Source organism: Trachinotus anak, unplaced genomic scaffold, assembly GCF_046630095.1.
Source record: "Trachinotus anak isolate AG129_WGS33_773 ecotype Australia unplaced genomic scaffold, CSIRO_AGI_Tana_v1 ptg000028l, whole genome shotgun sequence".
In the NCBI taxonomy this organism is placed as follows: Eukaryota; Metazoa; Chordata; class Actinopteri; order Carangiformes; family Carangidae; genus Trachinotus; species Trachinotus anak.
Window position 1 is genome coordinate 15,420,795 of NW_027273879.1, and position 27,430 is coordinate 15,448,224.

At 41.7% G+C, this 27,430-nt stretch overlaps 1 protein-coding gene across 2 annotated transcripts in view; it reads left to right on the forward strand.

Moving 5' to 3' along the window:
* cntfr (ciliary neurotrophic factor receptor) overlaps positions 1–27,430 on the forward strand; it is a 230,217-nt gene that overhangs the window by 176,331 nt on the left and 26,456 nt on the right. For both annotated transcript variants that reach the window (XM_071465293.1, XM_071465294.1), the window contains exons 5-7: positions 17,666–17,783; positions 19,706–19,872; positions 26,981–27,144. In XM_071465293.1, the coding sequence (XP_071321394.1) occupies positions 17,666–17,783; positions 19,706–19,872; positions 26,981–27,144 (449 nt within the window). The remainder of the gene's footprint in view (positions 1–17,665; positions 17,784–19,705; positions 19,873–26,980; positions 27,145–27,430) is intronic.

The window sequence follows — 27,430 nt, forward strand, 5'->3', positions numbered from 1 at the left end:
CTGAAATTAGGGGTCAGTTTCCTCTCTCTATCCTTTAGCTGCTGCTGTTGCCAAGGAGCACTTCCTTGTTGGATGTTTGGGAACTATTTTGATGCTCCGGAGAAATGAGTGACAGCGCTCTTTCTTCCTACGCCGCACTGGTATGCACGTTCTCACATGCCGACCCTGTCATCCGAGTGTGCGGCTGAATGAATGGACGCAGAGGATAGCAGAGTTCCCAAGGCTGTCCAGCTGCTGAGTGAATAAACCCACATGCCAGCATCACCAGTGTGTGATCAGCGGATGAAATAAACATGTCGACGGTGTTTCCCTTAATCCTCACTTCGAGCCCGATGTCAAGGTTAGAAGTGGCGAGGAAGAGGCTGAACTCGAAAAGTGTTGCGAGCAGAAGAGGAAGAGAGGAATGAGAGAGCAAGGACAGGACGAGCAGCTGAGAGGCAGGGGGACAGAAAAGGTAAATTCACAGGATCACATTGATATTCTGACTAAGGCAGAGTCACTGTGTGTGTGTGTGTGTGTCCCAATAGAGGAATATTTACCACACACAGACACACACACACCCATGTGTGTGTGTGTGGAGTGTGACCTCTCTACAGAGGCCTGTCCATCAGACAGACGTGCTGATGGATGAAGCTGTCAGTGCTTGTGTGTCTCGCTTATCAGGCAGTCAAATAGCCCTCTCTGTAGACCACACACACACACACACACACACACACACAGGCATGAGCAGATACAAGCGCACACTCAGACACTGTGAGAGAGGATGGAGGAGAAGATCAGATAGAATGTGAGCAGATAAGAACCAAGAGAGAAAATGTTAGAAGCAATGGAAAGAAAAGCTGTGTTTTTTTTTTCTTTTTTAAAATTCTTTCTTTCTTTCTTTCTGAACCAACCACCTGCCAGGATTGTCAAACAAACTCAGAGATTCTGCTTCATGTTGATCAAAAAGAGAACGGCAGAGGCAGTGAAGCCTCTGGCCTGGGAGACTGAGGTGTGTGCCCATACCAGATCGACCCACTCGGGTGTTGCCTTAGTCAGCAAAGTCCTGCCTAAACACTGAGGACATTCTTTTGAAAAGTCAGAATATGAGATGCTAAATGACAGCAGGGCAGAGTTTACTCACCTACATGTTTAGTGATGTGATTTCTTAGTAGTGTGATGGATGGAAATTGCCCAAAACGCCTGAACTCAGTGTGGCACGTGTTGATTTGTTGACTTCATCCTTAACAGCAAAGCACCTCTTTGTGTAGCACATCATGTGCAGCACTGGGTAATTTAAAGGGCGCTGACAAGAAAACAACTGATGTGTCAATCAAATGACGCACCCTGAGACACACAGAGTACATAGTACCAAAAAAAAAAAACAAACAAACATGGTTTTGGTCTTTGCTTCTGATTGTCAAACTGGAAAATTATAGCGGTGACACTAACACATTTCATTCCTCGCATTTTCACAAAGAATAGGTCCATTTTGAGGTGAGACACCCGCTATGTAATTGCCTCATTTTAAATCTTCCCTGCTATACTTATAACCTTTGATCACAGATGTATGAAAAAGACAACAAGAAGAAGGGGGGAGATGATCTGAAAATCACTTCCCCCTCTTCACCTAGTGGCCGTTAGTCGTCATGGTACTGCTCATAGTTGAGACGTTGAACCAGGATAACTTCATCTTTGTGACGCTGCAGGAAGCTTCACCTCCATCACACACTGTGTCCTTGTTTACATCTGTGGTTTTTCTGCCTCATGTTAATCATTGACTCAGGGTTATAGTTTGCACAGCGTGATTACGCCACCAGTTTATTCAAGGAGACCTAGGATGAAGCAGAGTGGAAATATGCCAAAAAAAAGACTTTATACTGTGAAGTAACAGCATATACGTTGCATTAGGTATACAATGTGTAAAATGAAGCATCATGAGTGACGCCTGGAGGAGACAACAAAGCTCTTTCCAATTTTCCAAGTGAGTGTTTCTGGGGAGAAGGCAAGCGAGACTCAGCATGCTCTCATCCTCTTCTTTAGTCTCTCAGGTAGCTGGCAAGGTGCTGTGTGTGTACATGTGCGCGTGTTTTATTTGTGTCTACGTGTGTGCGTGTGAGTGTGTGTGTATGTGGGCACGCTCATGTATGCATGCCTGTGTGGCTCACCCACTCAATAGTAAATTCTGTTATCCTCGGGGGTCCGGCTGTGCAAGGATTACACTGGCATCCCACTCTGGTTTTAAAACACAAACAAACACAGGTACACGCACGCAGACTCCTGCGCACAAAAACCACACATAGACACACACTGGGAAGTATACCTGCACGGCACACAGTGCTTACTTATACACACACATACACGCGCACCCGCTTGGCTTTGCTACGGCTCCGCTTTTCAATTTTCAGCTCAATTACATTCCACTGTTACCTATTCTAAACCAAGATCCCTCTTTTCCCTCAGGAAACACACACACGCACACACACACACACACACACACACACAAACACAAACACACACACTCATACACACTTATTTAATAGCACTGCATCCCACTTAAGCCCAAGATTGTGTGGCCTCCTCAACTTTCCCTGAAGTGAGAATCATTTGGTACTGGGGAGACTTTTTAGAACTTTTGTTGTTGTTGTCCTGTTTCTGTTTACTCTCTGTAGAGCAGAGGATGATGAGATGTAAGAAAGCTGGACTGTACCGACGTGGACTTGCACTGCAAATGTTAAGTCGTAGGAGAGCAAGTTAATAAAATCATAATGCAGCGAAGGCACTGACCCCAAACTTTTTTTTTTTCTTTTTAAATCACAACAGCGACTGTTCCCAGAGCCTTTTAATTTCTTTGCTGTTGTAGCTAAACAGTGCACCAAGAGCGCCCCCTTCAAGGCCGGAGTGAAACCTACTGATCTTCCAGGGAAGGGAGCACGGATCATAGCCCAAGATCAGTCACATTAAAAGCTCATCATGTTTACAAACCATGACTATAAAGAAAAAAACTAAATAATCACACTCAGTTATGCTGCTGTGTCAGGCTCAGTAGAAAATGTATGACAGCGAAATCTCAGAATGAAAAATATGTTTTAAATCAAAGAACTTCCTTCATTAAAGCAAAAAGCCAGAAGTGGAGCAATATTTTTTCGTTTCAGTCTGCTTTTAATCAAATTCTCAGGATGGAGTAACTGCAGCTGCTGTCTCTGCATGGCAACAAGAGCACATATTGTCAGTAAACCTGTCAAATTTACTAGGCTAAATATTCAACCACAAAAAAAAGCTGTTTCAACACCATGGGACCATCATAAATTAAACTTTGGACGTATTTAAAAAATAAAAAAATAAAAAAACAGTTCTTGGTCCAAATGTTCACATACACAAGTGTACACACATTCTGTGGATGCACACACACACACACACACACACACACACACACACACACACACACACACATGCGCACACACACACACACACACACACACACACACACACACACTCCCTGCTCCTAATAGCATTGCAGGCGAGCATACAAAGAGAACAAACAGCCATGTAATGTGGCGGTTCCCTCTCATTGACACAGGGCACTGGAATGCAACATGGGGTGGGGGGCTAGGAGACATGGTGTGTATGTGTGTGTGTGTGTGTGTGTGTGTGTGTGTGTGTGTACCATCCTGTCAGATTAGCCTAATGATTAGCATTACTGAGAACTGACAGCAAGAGGAAGGAACAATGACTGTCATTTATCCTCTTTTTTCTCTCTCTCATGCCCACTCACTTTCTTTTTTTGGTCTGTTCCTCTGTTGCTTTTAATCGCTTACACCCCCCCCCACCCCCTTTCCCAACCTCCACCACCACCCCAAAATCTCACCCCCCCCTCACCCCTACCCCTACTCCCACCCCCCACGTCTCCCTCACCGTCTGCCTGCCTCTCCTTTAATGGATTTATTCACACATGATTCAGCAGTCCAACACCGTTAACACGGCTTGGCTGATGAAATATAATGACAGATTGCCATCTCCGAGCCCTGTAATATAGTTGCCAGTAACTCTGTTTGTAATCAACTAATTATAAGTCGTGAGGTTTAGGGTTGAGGTTAGTTGATATCCATGATTTGAACTAACCACAAAAAAAAGGATGCGAAAGAGGTAGAAAGGGGAAGCAATGAGAAAAGATGATTGGGGACAAAAAAAAGTAAGAGAATCAGGTATAAAAGGGACAGAAAAGGGACACATAAAAAGAGTGACAGAAAGAGAAGATACACAGTGTACTCTCCCCTGCCTCCAGCCTTTCTCTCTGACTGTGAAAGAGAGAAACTATTGATCTTCATGTGATTCACCCAACATTTGGTGCTTTGAAAAAATAACTCCTCAACAGTGATCTTTAAAAATAAGGAACGAAATCCAAAAGCCCACAGTGCAAATGAACAGCTCAAGCTACATTTTACAGCTTCTACGCACATAGCCAAAATATAAGATTGTTGCCATTCCTTTTAGTAGTGGTCGGCATCTTGTGACCTTCTAAGGTGAATCTGAGGGGTTACAGATGATTGTAAGAAAAGGGTTTTTTCCTGAGATTTTTTATTTATTTATTGCAAAGCACCCTGGTTGTAACCTGTGACCAAGGGTCTTGAGTAAACTTTTAAATTTTTAAATTTTAAAGGATCCCAAGCCAAGAAGGTTAGGAGTAACCGTCTTAGGGATTTGGTAAAGTTGACTTTATCACATCCTATGAAGAAAAAAAAAACATACATTTATAATTATTTTCTCATATTGATGCTTTTTGGGCCTCAAACTTTTTCCATTTTGTCATATCACAGAATCAACCTCAGAAGGTGGAGCAGGCTGAAGCCAGAGAGGAATAAAAGTTGGGGGTGGAAGAAATCTTGTAGGAGAAGAATGCATCACTTCAACCCATCACTCTGATTCAGGGTTATGCTCCAAACTCGAGGCACCAGCTTTGAGTGTTTGTGTGTCTTTGCTGTCGAATCCAAACAAGACTCAAAGGAATGAGGATAGGTGCGATAAGAGCATCCTGTTGTGATTGTGCTGGTGCCAAAATGCTGCTGAGGGAATGAGATCACTGTTTGTTCCTCCACTGAACCATGCAGACCAACTCCTACTTGCTTTATTGCCTCAGTTTAGCTCACTCTCGCCTCCAACACTGGAAACTTAGCGACATTTTCTCCCATTGACGAGGGAATTGAATTTCACGATTACACGTATCTGCTTTGGATTGTTCACAGAAGGGCTCGTCACAGCGTATTGGATGGGATGCTATCCATCCTTTACTCTTCACGCTGTCATTTCCTCGCTGTGAGGCTCGCTCTTTGTTGACAAGCAATAAATCACATCTGGGATGCTCAGTGACCAGGTCATTCTACTCTGAGCTGAAGTGAATTCAACAGCTTTGGAGGGAATAGGTCACATCGAATTTCAGCATAACATTAGTTGTACAAGACCGGTATGAATTATAATCCCCTGATAACATGCCATTCATATCTGTACATGCAATTAACAGCGTCACACTGTGCAAAGTATCGCATAATCTGGAGATCTAGTTGGCCAGATGTGTCACACTATGACTCATATATGATGAAATCTGGAGGGGACATGCTCCGATCACAGCATTGTAAGATATCATATCAAAAAATCGTCGGATATGCTTCAGATATGATCCAGATTCTTGAAAGGAACCTAAAAAGGATCATCTCAGGATTCTCTGGGTTTTGGCGCAGTAACTACTGTGCGATAACGAGATCGTTAGCGAGGATTGGGGAAGGCTGGTTTCTTTACTCTAGTTTTGCATTACTTAAGAATTTATACTTGTCATCGGCAGCTCTTTCAGATTTTGCCTGGTAGACACTGATTCAACCGAAAACACAAGCAGCATTTACACTACTGTTTCTCCCCGAGTTACTGCTGCAGGGTTGATGCACCCTCACTGGATCACTTTTGCCCCCAGTTTCTCAACGATATGCAAGTGTAGAGTTTGCTGACTTGGACAAATGATTCTGACCTAAGGACAACTTTCATTTCACAATGATATTCTTTTTTGTACATGACGTTACTAAGACAACATAACCAACATATGCAAAATAAATGCAAAGCCAAGAACAACTGTTGCTTACATTAGACACATACAAACTAATGTATAAAACAATATAAACAACGTTCAATAACTAATTTAATTAGTTTTTCCTTGCAGTTTGCTTGGAAAATGTTAGAATTTTAAAATAGCAACACAATAATAATATCATTATTATATGTTGCCACAAAGAGTTGATGAATGATAATGTTTTCGCTCATTGTCTGGCCCTAATCAACCCATGACAGCTGAGATACTTATCAAATCAGGTCAGGCAGAAATCTTCAGCTTTCCCTGCAGAGCCAGCATCTGAAATCTGAAATGAATGTGAACTGTTACGTGGCCCTGATTTCAATTTATCAAAGCATGTGACTATTTCCCTGCTAACACAGTCATGTCTTAATGCTACACCTGCAGTATCATTCGCTAACTAACTGACCCGCACCTTATGTAAACAGCACTGGTAATGGCCAGCTCTTGTGAATACTCTCGAGATGTCAGATCCATTCTCAGCTGATGTTGCCAAGAGCTGAGATGTTCCAGCTTGGCTGGAGCCGGGGCTTGACGGGCTAGTGCACAGCTGGTGTGTGGAGGACCTGATTGAAACCATGAGGCTTAAAGTCCCTGTGCAAACATTCCATTAGAATAGCATTACAGTATTACCAAGAATCACTGTTATAGTAGCCCCACAGTGTAGAGAGCTGCACGAAATGCTGCTTCTCTTTTTGTTGCTCGGTTTTGTTGGTTGTGTTCAGCGAGTGTGCTCCAGCCTGCTCTTTTGCTTTCAGGCAGTCACAGTGTGTGCGCTGCTGTCTGTTTGCCCTTTCCCTATCAGTCTGTGTATCTAAAGGTTTCAGACTGTGCAGAACAAGCCTTTGTGCCTCCGCAGTAATGTGACACCTTTCATAACTCCATAAAGAGAACACGGTGTATGTAAAAAGACAGCACGGAGTGCTCCAGCACAAAGCAGCTGGCTGAATTCACAATGATGGCCTCAAGCTTTACAGACCAGACACTTCTGATTTCTCTCTGCCTGCCTGTCTTCCTGTCTATCTGTCTGTCGTGTCGGTCCTGTCTAGCTTTACATCTGACAGCTAAATATAAGGGAGTCAGCTGTTTTGATTCAAACGATGGTGATTCGGGTGGTACCTGCCTGTCTCATCTCTCTCTCTGTCTCTCTCTCTCTCTCTCTCTCTGAGTGATGGCAGTTAGCTGTTTGTGCATTTGGCAGACTGACACTTCTGATTGGTCAATCCCAGCCTGTCACTCATGTCACCATCACCGACACTGCAGTTGAGAAGCAATTGTCACGGCTGTGACAGAGCCTCAGGCTTATTATTGCCATGGTGACATCGAGCTTTACCTCTTAGTGAGACTAGAGACATCTCAACTCAACAGCTTTAACACACTCAAATTTCAATTTTGCACAGTAAAATGCTACCCACCGCTTCGTCGCACTGACAGGATTTGCAGTGATGGAATGGCAATTTCTAGTTTCATTATAGTGTGGGCATTACATCGACCTCAATAGCTTTCCCCTTATTTCTTCTCCTCCTCTTCACCTTTCTTCAAGCGTCTTGTCTAACATCAGCGCGATGTACCCGTACTTTACCTTTCACTGTGTTTCAGTGAAAAGTAGAAGTGTGGCTGAAGTTCTTTATCAGAAAAGAGAGTTTGTATGTCTTCTTTAAAGTACAACAAAGGGCTGTGAAAGAGGTGTTCAGGATTTGACCCATACTTGACACAAAAAGTTGGTCAGACGTGTTGGCAAGGGAAGAGCAGAGGGAAATAATTGGACTGCCCTCCATCTCCCTCTCGGAAAGTGAGAGATGATGATTATTGATACCTTAGTTTTTGAGTGTTACCCTGTATTACTTACAGTATGACACGGTGGTACTCATTCCCCTCTTAGCCAAAGTATTTGACCTGCCCCTGACAAAGTCAATTGATCCTTAACCAGGCCACGCTCTGAGGGACACCATTCGATTTCTAACATGAAAAGATGCCTTTCACCTTGGCAAACAGTTAAGTATCAGCAAAAAAAAAAAAAAAACACATCTAAAACTTTCCAGATGATTTTTGTTTCGCTTCTTTTGTCCATCCATGCGATGGCTTACGCCGAACCGTTGTTGTGGCGGTAATGCGGCGACTGAAAGCGAGCGTGGATCAACGTCCAGGCATGTGAGGCTACAGCTTGAAAAGTTAAAATCCCAGTTTCACTAAGAAGATTACTTTTAAATGAACAAATCACTCATGAGTGGCACTGTGCTGTTCCCCAAACTTTCCTGGCAATCTCCACCACGCTGTCAAGATAAATAATAATGAAATATAGTGGGGCTGAAGTAGCATGAAAGGAATGCCTGGCCTCTCATAAGCTTCTGGATTCAATGCCACCAGTTTGTGCAGAGGTCTGAGGTAAGTTAAGAACACTTAGAAGACAGAGTCACATACAAATATGCATAAACAAAAATAAGAATTGTACAATACAGTTAATGTGTTTATTTGTCTGGAAGGCCACATCCATAAGACCTTTGAGGGAGTTCTGACTTTCAGATGTGCTTTTTGTTTTCTCTCACTCTCTACTGTGGCCCTCTCAACCCACATAAGGATGCATCACAGCCATTACCATGTATATCGGCTGGAAGAGCAAGAGCGAAAGTAGAAAATTGTGGAAAAGACAGAAAAGGGAAAGAAACTAGTAAAAAGAGGCAGAGGTAATAGTTGTCTCTTAAAAAAAAAAAAAATCTAATTCCAATGCTGCAGTTTGAGCTCTGCAACTATTTTTCTTCTGGCCAAAATTTAAACAAGGAACATTATGTGACGATTATTCATTGGGCAGTTTTTTTTGGGGGGGGCGAAGATTTTCCATTTCATTGCCGCACCATCACATCGGAACTCCAAATTCCAAAGTATTGAGTGAATTGATGAGTCTACCTACTGTGTCTCGTAACATCAGTAGCATTTACCATCAGAGGTTTTAGCAGCTGAAAAGTCAAAACCGTTCAGCAGAAAGTGCTTGAGGTGAGATTGTGTTTGTACGTGTGAGGCCGCTTGACAGTCTTTGTTTTATTTCCTGTGAAACATAAGCCGCTATGCCCGAGCTTTGAGCGAGATTTGTGATGCCAGGTGGCTAAGTGAACGTGTGTGTGTGTGTGTGTGCTTGTGTGTGTGTGTGAGAGAGAGAGAGGGAGAGGGAGGGAGTGAGAGACAGGCTGGGGTGGGGAGGGTGTCTAAGTGTCCAGGTATAATAGCCGTCTTCCTGTGTCTGACCTGCAGAGCTGCGAAGGTCAATAAAAACCTCACAGCATCTCCTTCCCTCCTTTACAGTTTATTACAGCTTGGATCTTATTTTGGCGGGTTTGGCTCTGGGAACACGGTGGCATTGTTTTTCATTTTTGTTTCTCTCTTCACCTTTTGCTCTCTGTCTCTCTCGCTTTCTCTCCCTCCCTCCCTTCCTCCCTCCCTTTCTCACTTATCAACTCCTGATGCTCTCATAAGGTATTCATGCTCCTTTCATTCATTCATCTCTCACACACGGCTGTTTCCAATTGGCCCAGAGACATTCCTGGAATGCCAGGGCATCATTGTTTTGTGTGGTGTGTGTGTGTGTGTGTGTGTGTGTGTGAAGCCCCCCCCCCCCGTTCAAATTCACTCCCTCGTGTTTAGGAGTGGCTCTGGACCAGCTCGAGTGAGATAGAGAGAGAGAGAGAGAGAGATACAGAAAGACAGGGAGGGAGAGTGGATGGGAGGATGAGAAGAAAGGCAGATAATAAAATAAATGAATAAATAAAAGCAGAAAGGAAGCAAAGTAAAGAAGTACGTGCTTGGTGTGCATATGCATGCATTTCGTCTCATGCATTGAGTCAGTAAGTTAATCTCGTTGACTGTATAAATTAGACTGGAGGTCCTGCATAATCAAATAGAACTGCAATAAAGGGCACACCCATTCACAAACACACAAACACGCACACACGCACGCAGAACACACGCAAGCACTTTCACAGCCTCTGTTCTTTATTACTATGTTTTCACTGCACTTTATTTTAAATTTAGATAGCCAGAAGTTTTCAAAGATATCAAATATATTCTGCTTAATTTTAAGCAAATGTGCACGGACAAGCAAAGCTACGCTGCTCAAAAGGAAAGAAAACTGCTAATGGGTTATAGGCAAAACAACTTTGCACTCAGGCACACACGTATGCTTCTGAAGAGACATTCAAGTGCGCATAATTTAGAGGAAAATGTATGCACTTGCAATTCAATCACATATACATAACGGTGCATATTCACTTCACAGCTCACACACACCCTAATTGCATACAGCCACATACACACCAGCATACTGCGCACATCGGGATAGCTTTAGAGCCGGATAAAAATATTGCACCACAATTACATTACTGTTAGCCACGACAGCTGGTCTGGACAAAAAGGCACCACAGCGTCTCTGTCTCGGTCTCTCTATGACTTTGTCCTACAGTTTTATTTACATTCCTCCTTCCCCCATGACACATGACTAAGCTAATCTAAAATGCAGCGAGCCCAGCGTTGGCAGGCCGAATCAAGCAGAGACCAAAACCATCTGCCTAAACGAGTTATGCCATTCAGGGCAGCACAGGCTCGAGCCACGCAGCAGAGGATCTGGTTCTTCCCCAGTAGGATTTCTAATATGGAAAACTTGATTTCAAACTGAATGAGGTGTGCCCAATATATAAACAGACAAATGGGATGGTAGATAGATGGATGAATAGATGGATTTGTTAGCTGTTGTTATTGTGACACTTAACTGCGCTCTGCAAAGACTGTGGTTTGTCAAATTGATTCAGTGAAAGGAAAAACTTTATCCAGGACAACGTGAATAGGGATTCTGACCCAGGAAGGTTTGCGATTTTGTGTTTTCAACCAGTTTGAGACGACTTTTGCTTTGTGACATGGTGCATTGTGTAGTGTAAAAGGATGCACACAATCAGCAACAACACTCAGATAGTCTGCGCCAAAAAAAAAAAAAAAAACATTCCCCACCACCACCAGCCTGGATACAAGGCTGGTTTGGTCCATTGATTCATGCTGTTGATGCCAAATTCTGACCCCACCATCTGCTGCCTCAGCAGAAATCCACATTCATCAGACCAGGCTACATTTTTCCAGTCTTCAACTGTCCAGTTTTGGTGCCTGTGCCCACTCCGATTTCTGTTCTTGGCTGACAGGTGAGGAACCTGACGTGGTTTTCGGCTTTGTATCCAATTTACCTCAGCGTTCATTTCGTGCTTCCCAAGACGCTTTTCAGCTCACCACAGTTATAAAAAGTGGTTATCTGAGTTAGCGTAGCCTTCTCCTCTGACCTCTCTCATCAACAAGGGGTTTCCATCCACGGTACTGCTGCTCACTGGAGGTTTTTGAGTAAACTCTTGAAACAGTTATGTGTGAATGTCATGCCACAGTCTTTTTTTTTTTGATGAAACTGAAGCTCCTGACCTGTATCTGCATGTTTTTATGCATCGCACTGCTGCCACATAATTGGATGATTGGATCATTTTTTGAATAAGCAGGTGTCTGTGATGTACGTTTTTTTTTTTTTTTTTTTTAGTAAATAAAAGTATATCAGCACCAAGTATATCAGCCCCCAAGGGTACAATAAGAAGTGAATGAATGGCGACACTGCAGCGAGGGAAGGGAAGCATTCATCTTTGTTGTCATAGCAAGAGAATCTAAAAACATAAACACATTGTCATTGTTGTTCTTTCTCCCTCTCTCTCTCTCTCTCATACTCCCCTAAGCCATTCTCTCTTCTTCTCTTCCACTATTCTGAACCTGTCACACAAAAATTCTGGGTCTCATGCACACACACACACACACACACACAGAAATGTGATGAGGGACAATGACATCCAGTGGCCTGGTTGCTAGGCTGCAGACGCTGTAGTAATTGCTATTTGGTTGTGTTAGTAGCCTTCCTGTCGCTTTGTGTGTGTGTGTGTGTGTGTGTGTGTGTGTGTGTGTTTGTGCGCACCCTCCTGTGACAAAGATCCTCTTTTGCGAGACCCAGAATTTTTGTGTGACAGGTTTAGAATAGTGGGAGAGAAGAAGCGAGTGTGCGGCTTAGGGAGAGTATGAGAGAGAGAGAAAGAACTACAGCCGGTTGCTGGCTGCTCTTATCAGTTTGTTTCCTGCATCACGACTTTGATCATCTAATCTAATGGATACTGTTCCATGGCTCTAGTAGTTGTTCCATGTTGCTGTTTTGCTACAGCGTGCTCTCTCTCTGTATGTTAAATATATGTCACTGTACTAAATACTCTCCTTGTACAACACTGTGGGTGAGGGAGGTGTGGGTGGAGCCAAAAAATCCTCTAAAACCACACATCGCTGTGATTCTCCAGAGACTCAGTGCTGGCTAAGTCACGCCCTCTTCTGACTGATCAAACCCATGAAATACTCATCAAAACTCTGCTGAAATTATACTTCAGCCACAGATACATCACTAGAGATGCTCTTAACTTATCTAACTGTGACATAAAGTAGGAAAAGAGCTGCGTATACCGTTACATACTGAACCTAAAAGTATTGCATTTTTAAATGTGGGATTAGGAACTTGAAAATACAGATATTTTTGATTATATTTTTAATTTGTTTTCAAAGCTCAGTTGGTTGTAAAAGATCAGCGACAGAGCCACGTGCCAATGCCAGGATGAATTTCCCATTAAAAATTGGTAGAATATTTGATATCGTGCAAAAAGATACAGATCTACAAAAAAAGAGAGTCAAAAAGAAAATTTGCATGCATGTAATGTCTCCACAGAAAAGATGTCTCTTTCCTTCTTGTTTTCATCCTTTTTATTTTCTCTCCTGGTTGCTCTGATTATAATTTATGAGCCACAGTCTACGGTAAGCTGAGTCTATGACCTATTATCATTTAAAAGTAACCTCAGTAGCCACATGTGCACGCGCACATGCAGGTGTGTGTTTCATGAGGCTAACAAAGGGCATCCTCAAAATCTCATTCAGCATTTAGCAATTCAAACCAGATGATGAAAGCACACTAATTCAAATAACATTTATTCATGAGTGGTGTGCTGTCTGCCACTGACTCAGGTGATATCTCATGGGGTGGTTCACCAGAGAAGAACACGTACAATGTCATTTTAATTGGAATTATTGTTTTACTTGCTTTAGTATTCATACTGTCTTTGTTCTCTGTTTTTTTTTTTTTTTTTTTTTCTCCTACAGGTGCATTATCTCCTGTCCTTTCTTCTCCTTTCTGTCTCGACATCTATTTTCATTAGATGCATAGGAAGCTTTTGATGTTTTAATATTAGCGAAGTGACTGATCGGCAGCTTTATGTGCATGCATACTCTTCTTCTAACCATCCTCTCCTCCTCTGTCATGTCCTTATTTCCATCCTTCCTGCTTTCACTGACCATTCTTACTTCCTGTGCCATTTCTTAAACCGCCATTGAGCCCACACACCACTTCATGTGTTCTTAGCCTTTGTTGAAATGTTAACTACATTATGCTTTGGTATTAAGTTTATTCAGTTAAGTTCATAGTTCAAGTTTAAATCAGTCACTAGCCATCAAGGCTAAGTGTTGAAACCAGTGTAGAAGTGCTATAAGTAACAGTTCATCTAATGGCAGATATATGCTTTTAAATTCCAACTAGAAGCCAATAAAATGAGAAAGAAAGAAAAGAAAGCCACATTTAAAGAGATACTGTTAAAATATGTATGACTTATTTAGCTGTTCTGCACAGTCTAAGGTTCAAACTGACCAAATAAGAAATCCAGAGCTTATAAACATAAATCAAATGGACTTCAAAGCAGTGTTTACGTTGGACAAAGTTTTAGTGACTTGTATCAGAATCAGGCCAACTCTTGCTTCTTTCTGCCGTGGTTATAGAACTATGATGAACATCCGGCCTTTAGGTGACAACATCTGTCTCCATGTACACACAAACCCTGAAGCTATGGGGTCATTCAGCTGGAGAGGTAGACGAGGGTTCCCACACCTCAGTCCCCTCGGTCGAGCCCTGCAGTATGAGCTGCCCTTTTCGGTGTCTCGGCGGTGGTTTGACTGACATGCCTCACACCCGGCAAAATGAACTGAAATAAAGGAGTGAGCACTTCAAACAGAACCGGCGTGAGCAAACATGTACGCTCATCCTCCTCATGCCCCTACTGCTTCATAGAGCAGTGTTTTTTAACCTTAGTTTTTGTCTTTGAACTCCTCCAAGTTCTTAATAAACTGGTTTGATTGATTAGTGCTAGTTCCACAGGGCCTACAGGAATACCCGCAGCTGTGATTGTGTGTGTACGTGTGCGTTTGGCCCGTCCTGACAGTGAATGTGCGCGTGGATATCTTTGTGTTCGACATTGTGTGTTTCTGACTTTAACTGATGCGCTCAGATGAGGAGCCAATTGATCGAAATGGCCCCAATTAGTCTCTGTGATTAATTGAGTGTGATTGGATGTCATCCCTGGCACCTCATTGTTGACTGTATTGACAGGCTAATTAGCTGCCGTGGTGACCGCTTAAACGCAGCTGTGTGTGACAATGAAATGACCCCACAGCAGCCAATCACGCATACGTCTAGCTTGTGGCCGTGTGTGTGTCTCGGGTGACCAAATACACTTTAAGGGAGCTGCTCACAATGATGTTGCAAAGATGTTGCGATACGACAATTACAAATAATGGATTAATTAGACAGAACGCTGCCACAGACTGTGAGCCTTCATAAATTCAAAAGACAGGAAATTCAAATTAATGTCAGGACTATTGATCCAAGAGGGAAGTTTCAGCACCCAAAGGCGAGCCAACAGAGACAGCTAGAGACAAGAAGGACCCACACACTTACTGTGGGTCCTTGTGCTGAAACTACAAAAAGTAAAAATAAAAAAGACCAAATAATTGTTCTGAAACTGTGGCTGCATGCAGTAATCATTTCAATAATTATCAGTGATGAATGAAATGCTTGAGATATAGTGGATTTTTTTTCTTTTGTGTATTTGAGTGAGATTTCTATGTCTTTATTGATTAAAAAGCAGGTCTAGGTGCTGTATTAATACTGTGAAAGCATCAAAGCGCTCAGTGAGCAGGGAGCACGGAGAAACACACAAACACTGTGTCTGAAAACGAGCCGTCAGGACCTCTGGAACTTTATGATGTCACAACTATACACTTTAAACTATGTCACTGCTTTCAGCCATGCTGCAAGCCCAGCCCAACAAGACCCACCGTCTGTAAAATCTTCTTTATTTCTATTTGATCACCCAGAGAACAGTCAGCCAACCGCACACTGACCTGTTGTTACTAGAGCTCCGGAGAGAAGCCTGAGAGAGATGTAAAACTTCACTGAGATAGTTTTTAGTACTTAAAACCACAAATATATCTTCTTATGGCTATCAAAACATCAAATAAAACACCAGTAAAGTGTAAAATATGGGACCTTTAAATGTGATGTTGCAGTGAATATTGAGACACTTTGCCTCCTTGTTCCTTTTTGCTGCAGCAAATACTTTTGTTACTGATTGGATATCAGGACATGGTCAACAACATAGCCAGTATCGTCACAACATTTCATTTCTCTAGGCACCATCAATGGTGAAATCTTCAGTTAACTTATTCTAAACCAAATGATGATGAAAAATGGTCTAAAATGTGTCCTTTTAATTGTTGTACTTTTTGAATACAGTAAATGTACACAGTCTTCAGAAAGTGATAATGCAGTCCAGGTAGACGCTCTAAATACAGGAAAAGAACATGCTCAACATAGCATTGTTTTTTGTTTTTGTTTGTTTTTCCCTTTATCTTATCAGTTATTTTGCTATTTTATGACAATAACTTGCTGAACACAATGTGATTACCGACTTTGTGCCCACATTTCAAAGATAACTCATTCCATCTCCATCCAGATCAACTTTTAGGCCATTATCGAACAGACAAAGTATGATTTTCAAACACTCTCTTATCAGCCAAACTTAACAATGTCGCAACCTGGAAATTTCCATTAACCTCTTGAGTTTAACCATTAACTTTATGAAATCACTGCAAAAACTTATGAAGGTTATTTAAGGACCCTCTTTGCAACATTGTTCTATGTAATTATTCTTTTTTTTTTATCTGGACACACCCTGAAACCCATGTGCTGTAAAAACACCCTGAGCTATCGTTTTCCCCTCATGGGAGACAAATCCAGCCTGACTGAGCAGCTCATGCTGCTTTTCCCATGTCCACCACAATGAGAGGGTTAGTGGCTCGTAAAGACAGGTTGACCCATCCCACCCAGTCAACTCTGGTGTACATTACTGACTGTAAATGAAGAATTACATTGCCTGGATGTAGCCGTTATCGGCGGACTTCAGGAGGATATGCTGTATTACTGATTGGCTGATATTCAGTATTTAATAATGAAAGTCCAATGCCAGCCTCATACAGTATATTCTTAAAGCAATATACTGCAGCGGCCCTCACCAATGAAGCAGCGTGTGTGAAATGAAAAAGATGCAATTTAGATTAAAAAAAAAGAATGGACAGTCATAAAGAAGAAAGTAGAGTAAATGGGGGGAAAAGGGAAGGAATTTGATTTTGTGAACTGTACTCTTACTGTACAGTAGATGTGGTAGAGATAGTCAGGGTAAAAGGGCAAAAAGCTGTGGGGAGAGAGAGGGAGTGGTAGACGAGTATGCGGTTGACTAGCTGTGAAGAAAAGACCCTAATCTTGGAGGAGGCCAGAGTTGGCGTAACATCACTTTTTTTTTTTTTCTCCTGACCAACCTCTTTTATTCTTCTTTTGCTCCACCACTCCAATATCCTTCCTTTCTCCAAACCACATCTTCCCTCCATTTCTCCAGTCTTCTTTAACCTCTTTTTCCCTCCTCTGCTGCTGAGTTCAAATTCTCTTACATTTTTTTTTTATATATATTCTCAATAACTAAAATAGGTTGCTAAATAGACTGCTGGTCCCAGGTCACAAGTATCCAACAGAAAATGTTGAGTTTTGAGCTCCTGACCATTTAAAAATGTTTCCCTCAGTCACATCGCATGACACGAGAAAAAAACTCTGAGTTAGCAGACAGAGGGTCTGAGGGAGCCGGTCTGGGACAGACTGAATGTGATGTTGGACGTGACCTCACATTTTGGTAACAAGGTGTCCCAAACCAAACCGGCTCAAGATTTGCCAGCACTTCTAGGTTTGTCTGACTTTTATGCTAAATATAGGTGACGCTGTAAAATCTGAGAAGACATATTACAGTCAACACATAAATAAGATATTTTAATTACTCTCTGAATCTAATTTTATTTCTTTTGCTTTATAAGAAAAAGATGAATTAAAAAAAAAACAAAACACAGGCAATCACCACTAAACAAATTAAAAGCAGATCTACTGAAACGTAACCAGAAACAGAAACTTAATTCAAACTGAGTAGCAGTGATGTTTTTAATGCCATATTTAATCAGGAATGATTTATGTAATAAGAGAGTGATTACAGGAATCTGTGTTACTCTCTCTCTCTCTGCTGCCTCTGTTTTTCTCTGCGTCTCTTTCTCAAACTCAGCAGAAATCTTAACTTTTTTTGTTTTGTTTTGTTTTTTGTCTCTCTGTAGTTCCTCCTCGGGAGCCCACAGTCACCTGTCGATCCAACACCTACCCTAAAGGCTTCTACTGCAGCTGGCACCAGCTGTACCCCACGTTCATCCCCACTACTTTTGAAGTGGACGTACAGTAAGTGCGCTTACTTTGTGTATAAATGTCTCTGTGTGCAACTTGTGGGTTTTCATGTTTTGGTCCTCTCTGGATACTATAATTTGAGTCAAAAGTTGTAGTAACTCCTTCTCAAAGCCGTAACTCAGTAAAATCTCGAATACACAGACCTGATCCAGATGTTTTAAGATTCTACGCAACTTATACTTTGAGGATATCATCGTCTCGATTAGCCATCAGAAAAAAGAACAACGCTCCTTATGACCACAGAACCTGCCTGAGAATCATCACATTCTTACGTTTTCTTCAGTTTCAAAGTAATCTAATGATATGTGTCTCTACACCCATGGGTCCATCCCAAACACATAAAAAACATAAACAATGGATGGAAGGAAGGAAGGAAGAATGGGCAGTTTGGGGTTTATAAAACAAAGTAAATGAAAAGTGAGGATAGAAAATAACAGTCACAGATTTCACAAAATGAGTTTCTCAGGCACAAAATTTTCTCAGGCACTATGACCCTGATCATATGACCCTGACTCCCTCCTCCTCTGCTTCTCTCGACAAAGTATCAGAAGCAAAGAAATTAACTCCCGGAATAGAACATAACAAAAGCAGAAAATATGGAAAATGGCATCGGAAAACTACAAACACTATTCATCTGATGAATGCATGTAGTTTGCTGTTAATCACAGCATTTCTCTTTAAACGTAACTTTTCAGTGCAGTTTTTGGCATTCACTTCTCAATGCAGTGACATATTAAACAAGCCTGCAGCCATTGTAAAAAGTTAGACCACAGATGTCACATTGTTTTTCACATACTTGTGGAAAATCTTTGGAGCCTGGATAACTCATCTGAAAACCATTCAGAAAAGAGAGGAAAGTACCTCATTTAAAGAGTTCAGTGATAAGCGTTAAAGCTGAAAAACCAAAACGGCATGGGGAAAAAGATCATTTCCAGATTATACTGCAGGTGCTTATCAGAAAGAAAAAAACACATCATCAGTTTGGACTCACACTGTAGTTAAACACCTTTTTGTCTCACTCTCTGTGGGTGTCCAGGCCTGTTCTAACAGCACGGTAGGTGAACCTTAAATACTCAAAATGTGTGGATGGAGACCCAGTGAGTCTGTCTCCATCATGTTCTCTTTGATATTCCCACATCACAGAGTCCCAGAGCTCACACCCCAGCAGGTGGATTCATTAATGTTGCAACACCAGTATTATTCTGTTTGAATGATAATGAGGAGTGGGACAGAGACGGAGACAGGCAAAGATGAAGAAGAGATTAACAGTAAGAGTGTCAGTGTCTCGAGCGTTCAGGTAGGTAGCTGGTATTTTTTCTGTGCAGAGAGCAGAGCAGCATCCAACAGGTGGAGTGATGCTCATTTTAATATTTTTCATGCTGTCAGCTCTGCAGTCTCCTGACCAGCTTTTCTTTCATCCACGGCATGCTAAAAGAAAACTGTAGCTGACTCACTAACGCTGGCAGAAATTAGATTTACAGTATGACTTCATTTAAATGTGCTTTTAGCCTGCAAACAAATGTAAAATAAAGTTGTAAAAGCATATTTATGCCCAGAAGCCAAACTAAAAAGTATTTTTTTTCTAAAAAAAAAGCAAAGATAGTAAAACTGAAGTCTGGCAATGCCCCAAATCCAAGCTGTCCTGTTCAGTGGAGCAGGAATCAGAGTCAGCTGTTTTTAATACTGGAATTAAAATGATGTCCCGTCTTTGATGTATAACACCCAGACTGTTAAAAAGGGAGGAAATATGCTTAACCAGTTTCCTGCTCTCTTTCTACATTTGCACGCCAGCGTGTGTGAAGCTGAAAGCACACAAGCTTCTCCACCACTCTCTGTCCTCCTCACACCTGTCCGTGCTCCTGCTTACCTATTCTACTCCACCCCCTCCTCCTTTTTTATTTTCCTTTTCTCTCCAGACACAACCTGCGCTCACTGGAGGTGCAGAAAGATCCTGTCCACAAGAATCGCTGTCATGTACGGTTTCCTGAGGTCTTTTCCAGCTTCCCCTACAAAGTTAACGTGACAGCAGTCAACGCCTTGGGGAAAGCCTCCACCATGATCTCTTTTGAGGAGTCCAGTATAGGTAAGAGAAATGTTTTTTTTAGTGACAGCTGCTGTATTAGATATTTGTTTCATTAATTTCACCCATTGCCAAACTTACCACAAAATGAATAATAGGCCTATCACTGCTGAAGCTGGTGAAAAGACTTTTTCTTCTCAAAAAGAAATGGTTTAATTAAAGTCTGAGTTCAAAGGGAACACACTGACATTTAGAGAATTTTAGAAATGCAGCCAATAATCACAGTTTTCATGGAAGTTTTTCTGAGCTAGGTTCAGGGACAGATCTTTCATAAACAGATTGGCAAATATTTGGCAAAGCAAAAAAAAAAAAAAAAAAAAAAAGGACTAAAGTGTGTGTCACGTCATCTTTTCAAGGATGCCAACCCTTGAGCGACTTTTAAAATATGCTTGACCACAGATGAGTGATTTCATTCACTCCTGGTTCCCTTTGGAGATTTGTTGCAGGCACAGCAATGCTCGGTGCCAGAAAGACAACGTAAGTTGAAATTTCAGTGGCCAAATAAATGTCATACAGCTGAAAGGAGAGTGCACCCCCCTTTAACCAACAGCATAGTCCATTAGCAAGAAACCCACTGACTGTGCACCCATGTCATTACCAAAGGCACTAGATAATAAACAGGCTACCTCTGAACCTTTTCTGCAGCAGACAGTATTTAATTGAAGCCTGGACTGGATGTGACATAAATCAATGGTCTGCTTTCTCGCTGAAACGTGCCAAACACCAGCTGCCATCTTGCTCTTATTGAAATATAAAAGTGAACCTTCAAAGTGAGCGCATTCACTGGGCATTTTCAAAGTTACAAACTTCATGGTTTTATGGTAAGTACTTTTAAAAAAAAAATTTAAAAAAAATCTGTTTGGATTGCGAAGTTTTTGTTCACTTAGGTTGCAGAAGGCGACATAATAGCAGCAAGACTCTTAGAATTCATAAGCGGCTCAGACTGGAAAGCAGTGGAGGGGAGAAATTCATTTTAAAGAAGGAATGAGGAGTACTTTGATAGATAAGGGAAGTGCTGCCAGCAGTCCTCTGCTCTGTTGTATTGCTTAGAGGCGCGATATGGGTGTGCATGACGCATAAACACACACAGACACCAATGGGGCTGAGCGATTGTGTGGAGTGAGTCGGTTGAGAGGCTGTATTGAAAAAGTGAGAGAGAGACTGTGTGTGTGTGCGTGCGTGCCTGTGTGTGTGTGTGTGTGTGTGTGTACATAAGTAACCAAATGAGGCAGTGACATGCTCTGCCAAACCCCGGACACAGGACTCATGAAAATGCTAATGCTAGCCGGATTAGCGCCTTGGCCGAGGAAATATCCCTCAACTATTGGTGATAGCAAAATACCCCACTGCTCCTTTCTTTCCCTCTGCTTTCTCTTTCATTCCTGCATGCCCTTCTTGTGACTTTGTACTTCTTTTTTCCTCCCTCTCCCCTCCCTGTTTTTCTCCTCCCTCCCTCCCCTCTAGATTTCTTTGCTATCGTCAAACAAATCTTCTCAGATAAGTTTGAGAATGTCATGTGTGAGACAAATACCTTCCATTCACACTATTTATTTTTTTCAACTCAATTTCTCACAGTTTGCTTTTAATCCTTCAGAAAACTTTAATTCCTTCTTTTTTTTTTTGTCTTTAACCTTTGGTTAAAATGCAGCTAGCAAACTTATCTGAGTCAACTTCTGCTTGTTTTTCCTCCAGTAGTCTCTATGATCACTTGCTTTTTGTTGTAGTGTGACTGATAATGTCGCACAGCTGTTGTCACTGATTGCAAAGAGAGAAAAAATGTGTTGTTTTTATTCTAGAACATGCTAATTGAAAGCCCCAAACTTAAAATCATGTTTTCAGATTTATCATAATTCTTGCAGACGTGGCCTTGCCCACTTCCCTCTCCATGTTTTGACTCTTCCGACTGTTTCACAGTGTTTGCCCTCTCTCTCCCTCTTCCTCCTCCCCTCTCCTCTCCTCTTCATTTCTGCATTGTTAAAAGTCGCTCTCATGCCATTCGAAGTCGTAAGTCAGATTCATTTTCAGGGACAACGAGGCAGATCGTAAATAAATAAAACAATTTCATGCTTCCTGGTGCACTTCTGAATTCTGAGTGGGAGTAAGACAATTCTCAACTGTCCTTGTTCATCCGACCAAAGCTGGGATAAAATTAGATGAGATGAGATTGTGTGTGTGCATGTGTGTGTGTGTGTGTGTGTGTACATGCTGTGGGTACAGTTACAAAGAGGTCCCTCAAGGAAGCTCCAGACTCATCAAACGATGGCTTAAAAACTTTCTAGTGTCAGGATGATCAAACGATAAATGAAGTGTAAAGGCTTCTCCAGTTAAAGCATTTTTACTTACAACAAAGAACTTTTTTTTTTTTTTTTTCTTTCCCCCATCAGCTCTAACATTAGCCCACCTGAGCACCTGCTGCCATTCAGTACTATGCTACTCATTCATTTCGGTTACAATGAATATAATGTAACCTCATTTCAGAGGGTGAATAAAGCAACAGTAGCTTTTCAGCAGCGTCATTAAATCATCTCTCACCTATGTCATCCTTTAAATTAAGACTTAAAAAGTGGAGCGATCATGTTCAGGTTTAATTTGCTGTTACTTTGTGGCAGTTTTTTGGGGAAAAAAATAAAAGTGGCGCTCTCAGCAGTAGTCAGTAAAAGTAGGTTTTAGTCATTAAAAGTGAGGAGGTTAATGACAGCCAGTTGAAAATACTTTAATACTTAATGCAGTGATGACATCCCAGTTCCATTTACATGAGTAGCCCAGGCTGCACTGATTTGTTGAAGCTGATTTGTTATTCAAGGCCATTTTATCCAGCAGAAAGAAAGAAAATCTCCTTGATGTGATGTTTTGCCGATTACAGCAGACTCAGCTCTCTCCACAAGGGAGGTCAGAGATTGGCATCGGCCAATAAAAAAAACCCTCCTGGAGCTGGCAGAGGCTTAGTCATATTAACTGAGAGATGCACTAATTGCTGTCATTCAAAACCTAACAAGTGCAAATTATCTCTCGCATAGTTGCTGATTTCTTAAGACCAGTTGTGCAGTTGCAATTTTCAGCTTAAAGTCTCCAAGGCATGTAGTCCCAAATCCTTCAGAGCAGCTTTAGTTGGAGATCAGGTTGTTGTATCGTCATCATAGTAATGTCAGGAGATGAAGGGTTGACACATTTTGTCATTGGCCTATTGTATGACTCCCAGTAGTCTCAAGAAGAAGTTTCAAGATACAATAACAAGTAATGTATCGTTCCTTTGAAGAGAGCGAAGCTGCTTTTTTCATGTGCTTTTTAAAAAATTCATATTAATTCTCTTTGTCTGTAGTGGCTTTGGACAAATAAGACAGCAGCGATATGAATTTAGGACATACTTCTTCTTTATTAAATTCAGTATGCTTTTACAGGAAACTGAATGTAATTTTGGTTTGGTGAGACAATGTGGAATCAGCGTCGGTAATCTCATTTTTACGCTCCACCACTGCCATGCCAGATTACATATTAATCATTTATTTTTATCACTTCTTTTCTTCCACTGGCGTTAGCATGCTAACCATCTAGCTCCGGCCCAGTAGGCCCATCTCATCACTTTCTGATAGCGAGTCACTGTAGCGGGCAGTCTGCCCTGAAGAAGTAGCGCTGCTCAGAGGGTGTTTAATAACCTCTTGTGTTATAAACGCAACAGTGGCTTAAGCTCTTGTCGAGACTGGTAAGCAAACAGCTGCTAATGCTAATACTGGCTATGCAGCAATCCACAACACACTTTATTTGCAACACTGAGGCTTTATTGGTCAATGGAAAAATCCCATTGGCTTCTTGTTGAGGGCAACAGAGTGATTCTAACCTTCTGGTAGCTCTACAAAACTGCATCATCCCTGCAGCACTCGATTGTGGCTATACTGTGCTGTACCTACACAGCAACAACTGTTTTTAGAGGAGCAGGCAATTGTTCTTACTCCTCTTGTTCCATTGCAAGTTATTTTTGTAAGATATCGCTGCAGATCGAAGAACTCCATTTCTATTTCTATTTCTCCCCATTTTTCCCATTTGTTCAAGTGCACTGATAGATGCTGTCACCCAGCACCTGAGTATATTCCTCATTTCTGATCTTTTTGAAAGGGCCATTTGTTTAAAAGGAAAGACTGTGTAGTGTGAGGGCACAGGAGAGAGGAGCTACGGAGATACCCTTTTTTTTTTTATCATCCAGTCACACCTGGATCCATTAAGTAAAAGAAATAGATGACGTATATTAATGGATTTAGAAACACTACAATCAGATGTTCCAAGACAAACCTGGATGAGCTCAGACACACACTGGTACATTGAGTTTTAGATGCAGATTTAGCTTTTGCAGATCTCTAACAGTGTATTGCTTTTTGCTGCATAATTGTAGCCAGTAGGACAACCTTTAAGCATCTTTTCTTTTTTCCTCTTTTTAGTTTGAAAGATTAGCCACTGTGTGTTCCACTCTGTCTTTCCACTCTCAGCAGGCGGTGCATAAAAAACAATTAGCTACACAAGTAACTGCTTGAAAGATTAGACTTTGTATACTTGTTCAATGGCACCTCAAGCAAAGAGAATGAATGGGCTGCAGCCACTGTTGCAACATGACACTGAAAAGAAAAGAAAGAGCAACAGTGACATGGACGCAAATTTGAATGAACAGAGCCGAGGGATGCATGACAGACGTTTTCAGGCCAAGCATGGACAGGCACAACAAGGGATCTCATCAAATGAGACCCTTATGATCACACTTCATTTTTATTTCCTTCTGTTTCCATTTTTACTGAACTCGAGCTACAACATCTTTTAACTTTTACCCCCACATTAAGAGTCATTGCTTTATCTACTAATTTATCAGTAGTTAATAAATGAAGCTAAGGTCTATCTAGCCACAACATTACTATAAGTTTCACAGACACTGTGAAAGTCTTTGAGCCCCAAATCTGTTGCTCATCACTTGTACATTTTAGAATATTTTAGATTAAATCCTTAAAATCTGCATTGGTCCACCGGTCCTAACCTCAACAACGATATTTTAAACCCTTTGATACGACCCATAGGAGTGTCTCCTAAAATAGTGACCCTCTGGCGGGGGGTGCACCGGACCTTGGTTGTCATGGTTACAATAAAAAACACACCGACTAAATCAAGAGTAGTACCTGCCTTCATCGCCATGATTACTATAATAATGGCAATGGCTCGGTTAGGTTTATGAAAAAAGATTGTGATTTGGGTTAAAATAAGTACTTCCTCAACTTTAGACGATATCTTTGTTGTCATGGTTACAATAGTGGTTAATTTTGAGGATATCTAATAGAAATAAAAGAAACTGCTACTCTCACATGGGAATCAAACGTTGCTCTCCTGTATCATATTCCTGCATTTTGTTGACCCATCCATTCACTCCAACCCCCTCGTGACGCAGACTTTGTTCCTCTATAAACCACATCTCCAGACTTCTCCCTTTGCTCCTGTCGTAATTACCACAGCCACTAGATGTTGCCTAGCAACAAAACATAACCATGGGTCGTAATAACCTGCTGCACAAACAACCTATGGGCTTCAAGAGTAGAATATCGCATTGGTCAGTGAAGTCACAGTCTCCCATTATCTCAGTGGATTTCAAACTCTTCTTATGAGAGAAGGTCCTTTCTTTTTTTCAGCTATAGTACTATTAGTGGTGGTTGGTCATATTCCAGGTGCCTTCCCAGAGGTCATCAAAAGGAAGAACGTGTTCATTACTCATTTAACACAAAGCTAATGCTCTGTGTTTCAAGTCAATGAATACTTTAAAAGCCTTTGGGACGACGCGCCCATACAGATTTCTCTCTGTTTTGTTCCGTGCTTGTATGTGCTGTTGGACAAAGCTGGTGTGGACAAAGAATTTCTGCTCTCTGGTCTCTAATGACTTCACTTTGGTTTCACTCTGCCTGTATGCACATCTCTTTCTCTTCCTTCTCTTTCTGTCTTGCCTTCCCCATTTTGTCTTTTTTCACATTTACTTGAAGAAGGTCACAAAGAGATTCACATCTCTTTCTCAAGGGAAAAGCTGCCTGACTGCTTTTATCTGTCTCTTATCATCTCCATCCATCTTTCATATTTTTTAATCATTCATTCTGTGAAGGTCATATCAGAAAAAGTGATGCCTGTCTGTCTTCCTCTGTCTGTCTGTCTGCATTTGCCTGTGTGTTCTCTGACTACACTCTTTTCTACATGTGTGTTGTTATGCTTTTTACCTGAATTGCTTTCATCCTTTGGTATTATCTGTGTGTACAGTATGTTATCAGACATTCAGGCTGTAACTCCCTCCATCTACTTTGTATTGTAATGTTGTGTGTGTCTGGCTGAGAGAGGGTGTAGCTAAAGTGGCAGTGGGAGTGATCTAACAAAGACTGGGTCGTTCAATATCATCTGAGAGGCACTGAATTGAATTCTCTTGATCTCTCTGTCTGTGTCTTTGTCAGTGGACATGTATTCAGAAACACGTTTATACTTTCTTTTCATCTGGGACTGATCGTTTCTCTTCATCGCCCCTCGCCTTCTGCATAGACCTTCCCTTCCTGTTCTCTCATTTGGCCGTTTCAAACTCCATGCCTCATGTTTATAACTCTATCCATAATCTGAGGCCCTGAGCCCAAAGGCGTCTTCAAATTATTGTGGAAAAACAGCTTTTGTTTGGTCCCCCTCCATTGTTGTGTAGGTGGTGTGTTGTGATGGGTGAGGCGAAGGTTTAAATTTGTTGAACTTTGTTGAGCCAAGCTATGCTGACCTTTGTGGGTGCATCCCATTGTTGTTGGCCAGACAGACGAAGTATCAGCATGCAGATGGAGCCACTCAAACACAGTTTGAGCCTCTGAAATGTAGCAATCCACCAAGCATTAAGATTGTAGGTAAGGTGAAAGTGAACTAAACAGAGTTCTCACACAAGGTGCAGCAAGACCCCTTTTTCTCCTCCACCATAACTCAAAATGACAATTATAACAGAAATCTCCCTCCAGAGCCACAGAAGGTGTTATGTAGCTGCTTTCTCTTGATGATACCAGCACTAACCTTTATGCATTGAAAAGATGAAGTGACCCATTAAATAACTGTTTTTTTTTTTTTATTCACCCCACAGTCAAACCAGACCCCCCAGAGCGTGTGACGGCGACCCCGATCCGTCTCAACCCTCGGAGGCTGGAGGTATCCTGGCACAGCCCCGCAACCTGGCCCGACATCGACAACTTCCCTCTGAAATACTTCCTTCGGTACCGGCCACTCATCCGAGACCAGTGGCAGCATGTGAGTAGTGCTCTGTGTGTGTGTGTGTGTGTGTGTGTGATATTCACATATCATTATGTCATTTACAAGCAGTCAAAATGGTGTAAGAATCCAGTTTGGAAAAAGTTTTACCCAATGGAGCCAAGAGAACCAGCTCATCCTTGTGTCATGTAATGACTATGCCATAAGCCAGAAATGAAGCGGGTTATAAATGGTCGAGTATTTTTTCAGCTATATCTCCATTACCAAAAGCTGTGAGTCAACACTGAAAAACCGCTGGTTATTCTGTCTTTTCTGGAAGTGCTGA